The 14235-nt window shown below is 42.4% G+C and overlaps 1 protein-coding gene across 3 annotated transcripts in view; it reads right to left on the bottom strand.

The window, feature by feature from the left end:
• stxbp4 (syntaxin binding protein 4) overlaps positions 1-14235 on the bottom strand; it is a 49108-nt gene that overhangs the window by 2488 nt on the left and 32385 nt on the right. For all 3 annotated transcript variants that reach the window (XM_024285724.2, XM_024285726.2, XM_024285725.2), the window contains exons 11-19: positions 13446-13527; positions 11774-11853; positions 11276-11372; positions 10889-11013; positions 8568-8657; positions 3300-3365; positions 2783-2962; positions 1428-1544; positions 383-432 (exon numbers count right to left, since the gene is read on the bottom strand). In XM_024285724.2, the coding sequence (XP_024141492.1) occupies positions 383-432; positions 1428-1544; positions 2783-2962; positions 3300-3365; positions 8568-8657; positions 10889-11013; positions 11276-11372; positions 11774-11853; positions 13446-13527 (887 nt within the window). The remainder of the gene's footprint in view (positions 1-382; positions 433-1427; positions 1545-2782; positions 2963-3299; positions 3366-8567; positions 8658-10888; positions 11014-11275; positions 11373-11773; positions 11854-13445; positions 13528-14235) is intronic.

The following is a 14235-nucleotide window of genomic DNA, read 5'->3' as shown; positions in this document are numbered from 1 at the left end:
GCACCCACGTGAAGAAAAGCGCTTCTCAGCGCGGCACTATAGCCTTGGGGAGGAGGACTTTATATCCCTCCATTTGGAGCGTCGGATTTAAAAAAATACATTTCCTGGACTCACTTACACTTAAACTTCCCCTTCAAATGGAGGGAGAGGTAGAAGTGCAGGGGACAAGGGAAGAATTCGGATTGGGCCTTGTATTTAGTTTTTTAGATGTTACGCGGGACTTGGCAGATTTTTTCTGATACGTCAGACTTTTCTCCCAAAAGTGCGACTTATATGTGATTGTCTTCTTGGTTAGACATTTTTTGCTCTTGGGACCTATATTCTGGTGCGACTTATACTCAGGAAAACATAGTATGTCACAAAGAAAAAACACTAGTGGTACCTGTAGCTCTTGGGGGGTCCATGACTTTCTAGTAGAAACTCCTGAACACTCTGTGAACAAACAAGAATGACAATGGCTTTAGTTTCTAACTCATTTGCTTTTTTGCAGAAAACAATTAAGTCTTTAACTTAGGGAGAAAAGAATCAAGTTAAATTAAAAACACAAGTTCAGTTTTTATATAGAAGTGCCAATCCAACATTCAGATTGTCTCAATATTCACATTTATCAGCTCTGAGTTTTTGAATTCAGAGACCTCAAATCTTCAATCCTTATTATTATTTAAAAGATGAAGAAAGACAAATGTCTACGTTGGCAGATATGTAAATGTCAGTACTGGTGTGCATGTTGTGTGAGTGTGTGGTCCTGCATAAGATTGGTGACCTGTTCAGGGTCTACGCCACCTTTATGGGCTCAAAATTAAGCCATAAAGATTTGCATGTTTGTGCATAAATCAAGTTCCATCTTATCGCAAAAAAAAAGTTTGCAAATGTGTATAAAGGGATCTGCATCTGTAAAAAAAGACTTGCATTTGTGAATTTTCTGGGTTTTTTTTTCCAAGCATTTTTTTGCAGATGCAAAGCAAAAAAATGTGCTCCTGAAGTTGCGGTTGTGAATTCTGTCCCTGTCTTTATACGTCTTTATGATTGGACCCCAAGTTCTGAACACTGATGTAATTCTCTATATCAGCAGATATGAATATTTCTGTAAATAGGTTGTACCAATGCAGTTGACCTCTGACCCTGAAATACATTTGTCCCAAACTCTATCATGACATTTGTTTTTTGATAACAAGATAACGTATATGATTATACATTCTGTACCCACACATTAAAAGAATACATTAGTATATCTAAAAAAACGGAAAATAAAAGTTTAAATACACAATATTTGGATGGTCACCACCATGTCTCTGACAACTGGAACTCCAACAAAAATCTAATTTAATGCATCTCTAGACAAAATAAAATGAATATAGTTGGTACAAATTAAAGATTATTTCAATTAATAGGTAATATATAAAGATTTATCACTTTTCATCATTTACCTCAACAAAACTTAGAAGTTTTCCTGTTGACATCTCAAACCCCTTTCTGGCTGCTTCACTCTTCCGTAGCTGGCTCTCCAGGACAGTCACCCTCCTCTTCAGCTCCTCTGTCTGCTCCTGAGACAGACACAGGGATTGAGTTGTGGAGGAATGTTAAGGGTGCAGAAATCTACACATCATGATGATAGCAATCAGTAGCTGCGTTTACATGGCCCCAAGTAATCGGAATAGATACCTGATCAGAACAGAAATGCATCCAAATTTCTTTCCGATCAAGACAGGTGGGTTATACCGATTGTTGATCCGATCAAGCTGCATGTAAACACACATTCCGATGGTGTGTCATTACTGCGCTGGATTTTACGTCATCAATATGTGAATAGGAGTCTTTGGAGCACCAACAGAACCGATCAACTGTTTTCTTTGAGTAGAGAAGCCGGATTCACAGCTTTCATGTGTGAGGACACACGCACGCGCGAGCGGGGGAGGCTTTATTACGTTGTGAGCTTCGGACCGCAGTCCTTCCGGCTGATCTGCGTGAGAGACCTGCTGGATTCAGGAAAACCGTGTCACCCAGGAGAACTGTTTCTCCAAGCGGCTTCAGTACGGTATAATATTTCAGCTACATGCTAGTTGTTTTGGCTCACTTAGGCTTTTTTTCTAGTTTTTTTGGACTGTTTTGAAGTTTAGCTATTTTTCAGCTACATTCTAGCTGTTTTGGATAACCTATGTTTTTTTTTTGTTTTTTTTTAGGCTAATTTGGCATTTTAGCTGGCTATCAGCTTCAGCGTTTTCAGCTATCAGCTTCAGCTTCTTCAGCTATCAGCACTAGCGTTTTCAGCTATCAGCTTCAGCTTCTTCAGCTATCAGCTTCAGTGTTTTCAGCTATCAGCTTCAGCTTCTTCAGCTATCAGCACTAGCGTTTTCAGCTGTCAGATTCAGCTTACAGCATCCACACTAGCATTATCACAGGCAATGCTATATATCTAGTAAATAATTATGTTAAAAGGTTACGGTTTTAACGTTTTTAAAATGTTGTTTTAGAGTGTCTAATTAATGTTTATGCTGTTCGGCCCGCGAAACTAAGTTGTGTTTTGGATTTTGGCCCCTCATGTAATTGAGCTTGACAACGCTGTTGTAAGCTGTCAATGTGGGGGCTACAAAAATGAAACAAAATCAGCTTCCATTGGCTCAATCAAAGCAACAAACAAGACAGCAACTATCATCATTTCTAACCCTCAATTTATGTTTTTAGTTTGGACTATGGTTTGACGAGTGTAGGCCTATTCACTCCTGGATATGTGGTTTGGAAATGTATGAAAATGTAAATGCATCTTAGAAGTCACACATTCCACCTTTTTGGTTGATGCTGGGTGTTCCATTCTTTGGGTCTTCAGTTCTGCAATCTCAGCCTCAAGGAGGTGGATCACCTCTTCATAGTCCATCTCCATCCCCCTTGCCTGCTTCTGGGCCTCCTCAGCATGCTGGATGCGAGTCCTGAGAGCTCTGCTCTCCTCTGCTCCCACTTTAACATCCTGTAAAACAGAGGAAAGCACATGGAGGCATGAATGCATTCACCTTTCACTGAGAGCAGCTCATAGTAACGTCCCAATCTAACCCCAAAATCTGAGAGCCACATCCAAAAAGAGGCACACAGTTATGAATAGAAGTTAGCACCAATCTTCTGGATTTCATGTGGAAAACTGGGCTGAAACTGATCATCAACCTATTCATAAATTTAATCTTCAAGAGTTATGCAAATCTGCACTTTTGTTCTGATGAATTTTTAATATCCCACTAAAAATCCACAAATTAAAACTGATTGAAAAAGACAACTAAAGCTTTCCTGAAAGAATTGCAGATTAGACTCACCTGTTTAGTTTTCTTAAGATCCTCCTCCAGGTCCTCCTGCGTTCTCTGGGACTGCAGGAGCTGTTCCTGCAAACACACACCAATGAGCAGCTGAACCCTGATCTGAACACCACAGATCTACTCCAGACTACTAAAAAAAACACTTATTTAAAGGGTAACCAAACAGAGAAGTTGGAGGCTGACTCCACCTGAAGCCATTCAGGCCACCTTCAAGCAACATACTCCGAGGATCCACCACGATGCTCAGGGAGGCCGGTGAGTGATACCAACCTTTCCTCAGAAGTACCACTTGTCTTAATAGTACATAATAGGCCTTTAGAGACTAAGGCCATGATTGATTCAGGGGTAGCAAGTAACTTCTTAACATTTGCTCGTGCTAATTCTGTCATTTTCTGGGTTCAAGCAGAATCCAGTTTCTCACACAAGACATCCAACACAACACTGAGAAGCCATTAGACTCTTTGTCGTAGACCAGGGTTCTCAAAATCAATTTAGCCGGGGGCCGCTGGAGGCAGATTCTGGGTGAGGGCGGGCCGTATCAGGATTTCCACAGGAAAAGCACTGATAAAACATTCCAATGTTCTCAAATATATTTATTTTTAACACAAAATAATGAAATAAATAAATAAATAAATAAAAATCAATCATTAATAAATAAATAAAATAATAACAATGGCATTCCTCCCTGGGAGGAATGCGAATAAAAACATGCTAATAAAAACATGTTTACACTAGTTATGGATTTCGTTCATAATCCTACATAGTAGTTGCTATTAAATTAAATATAGCAAAAAAAAAAAATCAATTTGGCAGCTGTTTACAGTGAACCAATGAAAAGAACTGAATCTCTGAGAAAAGACAGAATTCATCACTGCTGTGGTGGGAAACAAGGAAAGACTTGATTTTACTTTGTCTGAAAGTTTTGGAAGCATTCTCAAAAAAAATAAAAAAATAAAAAAAGAAAAAAAAGAAAGAAAGAAAAATTAATAAAACAGATTATTTAAAAGCTTTTTAAAAAATATTCTTTAATAATAAAGGTACAATATTTTGAAGAGATATACATTTAACTTGAGCAAATTAACTAATGAGACCATTTTGCAGCAGAACGTTGTAGGGGGGTGCGAAAGAATAAGTTCTTCATGGGGGGGGCGTAAGAGAAAATAATTGTGAAACACTGGACTAGAGAAAACTATATTTATTCAGTTTCTAATGTTTGTATTAACAGCTCCTCCTTCATTTCTGAGCTGAGAGCAGTGCGCTCACTGAGATTCTGCTCGCGAGCGCATCACTCTCACACGGGGAAGTATTCAGTCTCACATGCGAGGGCTTTTTCTGCTCGTGGAGGAGGAAAAAACGCTCGTGAGGGTCTAATTTGTCCGTGCGGAATGTTTGATGCGTGCGCAGAGATTTCTTATTTCTGCGTGGAGTTTGACATAAATAAACCTCCATATGTGTCTCCCATTCATTCTAAGTGAGACATTTTAGAAACACACTTTTTGACAAGCGGCAAGCTGTGAATTTGCCACACAGCGAATAAGGGGTGGAGCACACGATTCGTGTTCAGTTTGAAAGCACTTCCAGTGGCTTCAAGGCTCCTCCTCCGCCCAGCTGACTGGAGGAATGAATGAATGAGTGAGCAAGGTACTGGACAGCCCGCCAATGTCCCGCCCTCCAGAGCCATTTACCTCACCATGATTGGTTCATTCAGCTCTGCACAAAACAAGTGTCATTAATTTCAGCCTTGCGGGCCGCACTAACATTAATCTTTCATATGAAGACGGGGGCCGCAAATTATCATCCAAGGGCCGCAAATGGCCTGTGGGCTGCGAGTTTAAGACCCCTGCCATAGACTAACCCCACTGTGCTGTGATCTTGTGTCTTCCATGGCTTGAGACACATGATCCCACCATCACCTCTGCCTTCTGCCGGCACCAGTGTCTCCTGGTTGATGCACAATGGTGCAATGAACCAGACATCCTCCTGCACCACCAGGCAGACTCGACCAGGATCACTGTAGTCCAACCGGACACAGAGAAGGACTCCTTGCTCTCTCAATACCGGACTTGCAAGAAGCATTTAAAAAAAGGCATGTAATGCAGGTTCTTCCTCATCGGTCTTATGACTATTGCATCGACTTGCTGCCTGGCACCAACCTTGTAAAGGGAAGGGTGTTCCCTTTGATGCAGGCCTACATTTAGGAGGAACTGAAGAAGGGGTTCATCCGGCCCTCTACATCTCCTGCCTCTGCAGGCTTCTTCTTTGTTAAGAAGGATGGTGATCTCCAGCCCTGCATCAACTGCCATAACCTTAATGAGGTCAGGGTGAAATACTGATATCCACTGCCATTGGTCCCTTCTGTTCAGGAACAAGAATGTGGAAGGTTTGCTATTTCACCAAGCTGGAACCGTGCAGTGCATACTACCTGATCCGCATTTGTGATGGAGACAAATGGCAAACTGCCTTCTCAACCACCACAGGCCATTACGAATATCTGGTCATGCCATTCAGACTCTGCTGCGCCTCTTCCATTTTCCAGGCCTTTGTTAACAATTTTTTCCAAGACATGCTACATCACCACATCATAGTTACATCAATGACATCCTAGTCTACTCCACGACTTTCGAAGAGCATGTCACCCATGTCCGGCAGGTCCTCTAACACCACACTGATCACAACCTATACGGCAAGAGAGAAAAGTGTGAATTCCATTGAACTTCCATCTCCTTCCTGGGTTACATCATCAGCGCACAAGGAGTGGAGATGGACCAGGAAAAGGTGGACGCTGTAGTCAATTGGCCGCAACCAACCTCAGTGAAGGACTTGCAATGCTTTCTGGGCTTTGCAAACTTCTACAGGTAGTTCATCAGGGGGGTCAGCACGGTGGGAGCACCTCTGACCTCTCTGCTGAAAGGAGGTCCTCGTCGACTATGGTGGATAGCTGTGACATCACAAGCTTTAACGACCCTAAAAGAGCGCTTCAGATGTTCCAGTGTGCCTACTTTTCCCGAAAAACTAAACAAAGCTGAACAGAACTATGATGCAGGCAACCGGGAACTGCTAGCCATGAAGGAGGCCTTCAGCAAATGGCCGCACTGGCTGGAGGGAGCAGCTCAGCCTTTCTTAGTTCTAATCAATCACCAGAACCTGGAATACATCAAGTCGGTTAAGTGGCTTAATCCTTGCAAGGCGTTCTTCTCTTGCTTCAACTTTCAAATAACCTATCGCCCAAGGTCCAAGAATGGAAAGGCCAACACTCTCTCCCACCTATATGTTGCAATCACTGAGGTTTCGAGTCCAGTGGATCCCACAGTTCCCTCTTCTCTGGTTCTCGGTCCGGTACAGTGGGATATAATAACGGAGTCAGCTGAGACTAATGCCACACATCCGCCTCCACTATCCTGCCCAGCTGACAAGATGCACGTGCCTCTATCTCAATGTCAGCAAGTCCTGCATTTTATGCACGATACCCCAGCAGCTGTTCACTCAGGTATTGCTGCCACATCGTCACTTATCTCAAACAACTTTTGGTGGTCTACCCTGCAGGCAGAAGTGGTCCAGTTTTTTATCCAGTGTGCCTCATTTCAAATAGCAAAGGCACCTCTGCAGAGTCCGGCTAGTCCCAACCAACTTATCAACTGTGGACACACATCACAGTGGACTTTCTGTCAGATCCCAAGGTAGCAATGCAAAACTGACAGTCAAAGATAGGTTCTCCCAGGCATGTAGACTCATCCCATTGCCCAAGCTACCCACGGCTCCGAAGACCACAGAGCAGCTGCCATATCATGTCTTCAGGCACTACGGTCTCCCAGAGGACATTGTGTCAGACTGGGTTCCCCATTTCACCTCCCAGGTGTGGCATGCTATGTGTAAGAGCCTGTGGATCAACGTGAGTCTCAACTCCGGTTACCATCCCCAATCCAGCGGTCAGGTGGAACCCCTGAACCAAGAGATCATCTGAATCGTGAGGACATACTGCCATTACCATAAAGAGGACTGGAGCCATCTCCTGGTTTGGGCCAAGAATGCCCAGAACTCATTCAAAAAGGCATCCACTGGCCTGTCAGTGTTTCAATGTGTGCTTGGGGTGCTGTCATTCTTTCCCTGGTCTGGGACCTCATTGGAACTGGCAACTGGCAAATGTAAGGAAACGTGGGATGTAGCTCATGGGTAACTTCCAAAGAACCACAGAGCAGGCTGACCATCATCACCAGGAAGGTCCCAGTCAGGGAGCCTCTGGATTCACTGCGCCAGATAGGGTGACTACAGTATTTGGTAGACTGGGAGGGGTAAGGACAGGAAGACCGTCCATGGGTCAGCTTCATTGACATTCTCGACTCCTCCATCATCCCAGACTTCAATCACTGGTATCCTTCCAAGCTGGCATCGCAATGCAGGCCCTGGCACCAAAAAGTCCCTCACTTCCAAAGCCACTTGCACGGGTGGATCTCTGTCATGAATCAAGCCTCTATCTCCCCCTCCGACCACCAGAGGGAGCCATCTCCCAAATGTTAACCTTCATCTGGTCTGTTTCAGACACTCAGCCACTGCTCTAAGGACCAGATGCTCCACAAGCTGTTCCTCATTCAGTCATTATCACAACTGCATTTAACCTCCGTTTTGTGTTTTCCTTGGTAATTTTTGTCCAATAATTGCTGTAATCATCACACATGTTCCTTCTTACGAATGTTAAAGTTCAAAAAGAATATGAACCAAATCAATAAAGAGAAACCTGCACTCAAATTATACCAAAAATAGAAACTGATGGTACAGAGTAAATTTTCCAGTAGGGCTGGGTATCGATAATAATTATAATAATAATAATTTCCAGAAATGATTAGATTCAAATTACAAGAGCCTGGGTCGATTCAATTCAAATTTTTTTATTCTTTCTAGCAAAAAAACAACAACTAGGTTTTAGACCACAAATGGTTACTTTAAAGGGGCGGCCGTGGTGCAGTGGTAGGGCGGTCGACTCCTGATCAGAAGTGAGCGGGTTCGACTCCCGCCTTGCCCGCCCATGTGTCGAAGTGTCCTTGGGCAAGACACTGAACCCCGAATTGCCTCTGGTGGGAGGTTGGCGCCAGTGTTCGGCAGCGGAGCCACCACCAGTGTGTGAATGTGTGTGTGAATGGGTGAATGGGTCTGTGACTGTGAAGCGCTTTGGGCCCTCGAAGGAGGGTAGAAAGCGCTATACAAGTATACGCCATTTACCATTTACCATTTACCATTTAAAAAATATCCTTAAAAATTTAGTCAGAATCGTACCTGCAGCCTTTTGATCTCCTTCAGAGCCTCAATGTGCTCCTTTCTCAGCTTCTCCATCTCTTCTAGATCCTCAGAGTCTGACAGCTTAACCTGCACAGAAACACAACAATGAAATCACCTGTAAGCACCACAAAAGACCCTCTGTCTTTACATCATTACATAAGTAAAATAAAACAAAATCATCTCAACGCTACTACTGAAACTAATGTTATTTCTTATTTTTTTGCAACTCGTGTTAGTTAAAAAAAATCCCCTCTGAGGAGATACAGATCAAAAACCTTCGAGTGCTTTAAGGTCTCTACAACTGCAAGCAGATCCAGATGTTTGAGGTAAGGTCCAATTCTGAACGCCTTCCCTTCCTTGTGCTTTCATACTTTGGATTAAGGTGGAACGGCTAAAAAGGTCATGTGATCGTTTCGACTTTCACGCAATGGCTTTGTCAAAAGTACAAAAGCATCCAGCATTTCCAGGAATCAATGTGAACATCTGCTCAGTTCTTTAAACCCCACCACTTAAAGTTTTCAACCAACTGCAGTGGAGAAGCTGCTCAGACATCAAGAGGACATTATTTTGAAAGGCAAAAATAATTATTGGGTGTTATTGGGAGTGTGATAGAACTGTATGGTGTGGTAGTGGTTAGAACTATTCAACACATTCTCACTCCCAAGTCGTCACATATTGACATTTGGCTAAGGATTTGTCCGCGTCACTTTTTGATGTTTTGGGTGTTCCCAACTCGTTGTTTTTCCACGTACTGGCTAGGGGTGTGTCAAAATATCGATATTGCGATATATCGCAACATTTAGTCTTCCGATTGACACTCAATGGGTTCTCACCAAGTATCAATCTTTTATTTGCGTTTGAAGAGGCTGTAAAACGTTATATTCTTCATCCTTTGGTGAGACATTCCTTGGAAGGTGGATATGGGACTGTCGTGAGCAAGAATGTGCCTGGAGGCTACCTGAATTCTTTAATTTTTTTTCTGTTGTTTACAACAATTTTGCACTAAGTAGTGGCACTGCTGTCCATGTTTACTATTGTTAACACTGCATTTTACAGATAATTCAATTGATGTCAATGCTTGTCAAAGACAGTATTACTGATTTCAGAAACGTTGCACAAAAGTGTATATAATTTGTTGCACAAAATAACACACAAGTTGTTTATCATGATTGTTTTCAAGCTCAAAAATAAATGGGGATATATTTTTCTTAAATATATGTGTTCTTCTACGTCTTGTGAGTTATTAGAGATGATTTTTATTAATTATCATAGTATTGCGATATCATCAATATCGTGATCCATGTATCGTATCGTACTGGCTGTTCCCATTAAATCACCGGTCCCCAACCTCTGGGCCGCCAACCAGAACCTGTCTAGTACCACGATGCATAGCGCACTGGTATCAAAATCTGTACTGGTACCCTAACCTGACACTGGACCAGATGCTGTACCGGACCTGAACTGGTAGCAGATGCGATACCAGGAGCGAACTGGACGCGAACCAGTACTGGGTTAAGGTTAGGGTTAGGGTACCACATCCGGTACCGCGTTCTGAGCGCGTTCTGAGGGTTGTGCACCCTTGATTTTATGAACAGTCAGCACATCAAAACATCAAAAAGTGATGCGGAGGGGGCCTTAACCAAATGTCAATATGTGACGACTTGGGGATGAGAATGTGTTGAACTATCTGTGGAGTTTGCACGTTTTCCTGGTCTCGTGTAAGCCTGGGTTTTCTTGACACATTCTTCCTCCCATGGTCTAAAAACATCTTATAGTTCTAAATTGTCTTTGGACATGAGTTAAATCCGGGTCCAGTCATACCAAAAACCTTAATGCTCAGCTCTAAGGGGTTGGATTGGGGGATAAACCAGCAAATGGTTCCCGACCACGGCTGTGTCTTCAGCTCACCACTCCCCCAGGGGACGGGTCAAATGCGGAGAACAAATTTCACATACCTATGTGCGTGACAGCTATTGGGACTTTAACTGAACTTGATTGACTGTGAGTTTATGACCTTTTTAGCTCCATGTTCCAGTTGATGGAATAGTGAACTGTCAAAGGTGTACCCCTCCTTTGCCTGACAGTAATTGGGATAGGCTCAAGCAACCCAGTAAGTAAATCAGTTTTAAAAAATAGATGAATGGATAATGAGTTTGACAAATTGGACAAAAGAAACATTTTGATTTTTTTCCTTGTAGGGTTTGTATTCCTCCACAGGGCAGGGTGGTGGATGCTGTATGAAATACTTAATCCCTAAAATCATCTTACAGTCAGGACTTACTAAAGGTCTCTGAGCATGCTTTGAAATGTGCTGGTACCTGCGGATTGGGGCGTGACTCTTGCATACTAGACAGGTCATCAGACGTAAACCTGGTCCCCGGTTGGGGGGTAATCAGCTCCTCCAGCTGAGGCTTGAACAGCTCCCGGATCAAGCTGTCAAACTCTGTGAAAACACACAACAAACTATTAATTTGTTCACAACTGTTTGTGGTCTCTGAATGTAATTTGTGCCAACCAACAATCTACTAAGGGGTAAACTCATTGCTGGGGGAATGTGAGGTCTATAGCACACTGAGATACTGACAGTGGATCATAGCAGCTGGTCACAGAGTGTGGACCTGAAGCTGAACTGAGTTTGTGTGTAAATGTGCATCACCTAGTGTGACCAGCACACAAGCGTGAGAGAACAGGTGAATCCGCCTCACCTGTGAAGGCCACTGTCCCAGCTGGGTCGGCTTGTAGTCTGGACATAAGTGTGTGCCGCTGAACTTCTGTGGGTTTCAGTCCAATCAGATCAAGGGCCTGAAAATACAAATACTCTCTAAAATCTACAAAGACTCTGGAGAGGCAACAAATACAAAACACCAATTTCGGCTGCACAGTGAGATTAAAAAGTTATGGCCTTCTTATGTGGAATGCAACCACAAAGGGGCACAATCCAGTTTTAATATGCTTGTCCCAAGTCTGGGTAAATGCAGAGGGTTGTTAACAACTCCGACTGATGCTGGTGAACTACAGAACTACAGGTACCAGAAGAAATTGTTCTACTGTTGGTGAAAGAAGGAGATGGAAAAGGAAATTTGTAGACAGAAAGAGAAAAGGAAAGGGTTCCGACCCATATTCCTATTCTATGTCCTGCTGATTAGGGTTGGGCAGCGAATGGGTTTTATTCAGTGTGAAAACACCTTCAGAAAGAGACTCACCTGCTCCAGCCGCTCCAGTTTGAGTCGACAGGTGGCACTGAGGGAACTCTTCCTTTGAGGGGGCAGACTGGCGGGGGAGTCTGAGAGCAAACATATAATGAGAACCTTAGGGAGCAGAAAGCAGGCTGATCAACACTGAAACAGTTCATTAAGTTTTCAAAAGGAAGCAGACTTTCAGCCCAAGACCAAGTAGAAATAATATTCAAAATACTTTCTCTTTATCAATATTGATGGTTTTCTTAACAGAAAGTCAGTGATTTTCCCCTCTTAATTAAAAGGCAAAAAAATGTTTTTTAACTTCTGGTAACGTCCTGAAAATAGAACAAGCAAGAACACTGATTTTATGTAACTAAAGAGAACAGAATCATTTAGTCTCTGAGGTTTAGTATTCACAAACACATAGACGTTTCAAAGTGAGGGTCCATCTGACTGGATCAGAATAGGACACCAAAATGTAATAAGATAAAGAAAAAAAAGATTTTTTAGATTACAGTTTTGTTAAATTTAACTAACTTTTCTATGTTTGCTGATTTCTTAACATATTGATGTCAGAATTGACTAAAAACTAGTGTTTTCATTTAAAAGCATGCAGATTTGAATGCAAAATGGAAAAATATAAATGTTCAATCCAAATGTTAAGGCTAAATGTTTTGAAAATATGTTAATTTGACCACGCCCATCATATGAGTGTTTAAAACTCAGTCACAACCACATTGATGTGCAGTTAGGCTGCTCCTTTCTAAGTGGACCAAACTATAAGGGCTGTGATGGTGAGTGGACAGTCAGGACCACAACATATGCTGCCAGTGATGTCATCCATCCATCCATCACTCCCTCCACCCTTTTATCCATCCATCCATCCATCCATCCATCCATCCGTTTATCCATCCATCCGTTCGTCCGTCCATCCATCCATCCATTCACCCGTCCATCCACCCATTTATCCATCCATCTATCCATTTATCCATCCATCCATCTGTCCATTCACCCATCCATCCGTTTATCCATCCATCCATTTGTCCATTCATCCATCTATCCGTTTATCCATCCATCCATCCAACCATCCATCTATCCGTTCATTTATCCATCCATCAATTCATTTATCCATTCATCCATCCGTTTATCCATCCATCCATCCATCCATTTATCCATATCCATCAACTCATTTATCCATTCATCCATCCATCCATCCATCCATCCGTTTATCCATCCAGACTATAGAGTAAAATCTTTTTTTTTTCAATCTGTTTATGTTTGATGTTTGTACCTCATGTTACGTTTTAAAGACTACTTTATTGGGCGTAACCAAATTAACATATTTTCCAAACATTAGTTCTGCACTTTTGTTTACTTTTATGTTTAACATTTGAAATGACACATAAAAGTAAAAAAAAAAAAAATGCAGCGAATATTAGAAAAATTAGATAAATCTGACAAAAATGTTGGTACTTTTCATTCGGTGAACTTTTCCATTCAGCACCTCATAGTTGCAAAAGCTATACTAGCAAAGTTCTGTGAGTGAGGCTCCTCCCACTCGTCAGCAGAGACTACAACAATCTAGCTGAATCACCTGGGGAAGTCTGGAGAAGACATTGGTTCCAAAAGCTGTTGTTTTAGATGCAAAGAGGACATTTTGACTGCCTGTTGAAAACACAGAAGCAAAAATACACACCGGGGTTTGTCACGGTAGTGTTGTCACTCCGCGAAGGCAAGGAGACGCATGCCTGCTCTGTTCTGGCCGGAGACACTCGTACCTGCACACAGTCACACCGGGAGAGAGGTCATTGTCTTCACCATCATCATGAATGTCATGCTTACATTCATCTCACTCAGCAGTGGGAAAGGATGTATGAAAGACTAAAAGAACAGTCACGATAATGCAGTTATGTCCCTGACCTCCAGAAAGTTTTCTGTCAGGTTTACAGGTCAGGACTGAACCCTCCCCTTCCTCAGTTACTCCCTCACAGTCTGAGTTTTCGTGACAAAGCTGTGGTGTCAGAAGAGAACACATGTGACACAGGTCTGGGCTCCTCTCAAATTCCTCTCAATCTCTGTCGTTGTTTCTAACGACCCACTCAGATTAAAATGGTGCTTTTAACAAGTGACTGTGGCATTTTTCTCATGTTTTAGCTTGAAAAAGCATCTCAGAGTATTTCTTTATTCAAATTGTTATGAATGAGAAGCAGATGAAAAAATGCTGTCAAAAAGAAGAACCTATTTATGACGTAGAAACTACACTGGGCGGGCCACAAGCTTCCTGCTCCGCTCCATTCTGACGCATCGACTTATAGATCCATGAACATCTTCGTTTTCCTCGTCTGAGCTGGAATCTGGATCAAAACCGTTAGCTCTTATATCGATTGGCATTTTTGTTGCACCAATAGTGTTAAATTGGGGTTGTGAGGGGCTGTAAGCTAGCAAGGGAGAGTGTAAACAGCAGAGGTGGGACCAAGTCATCATTT

Source organism: Oryzias melastigma, linkage group LG19, assembly GCF_002922805.2.
Source record: "Oryzias melastigma strain HK-1 linkage group LG19, ASM292280v2, whole genome shotgun sequence".
Classification (NCBI taxonomy): Eukaryota; Metazoa; Chordata; class Actinopteri; order Beloniformes; family Adrianichthyidae; genus Oryzias; species Oryzias melastigma.
Note: the sequence above shows the minus strand (reverse complement) of the source record. Positions and strands in the feature narration are given on the sequence as shown.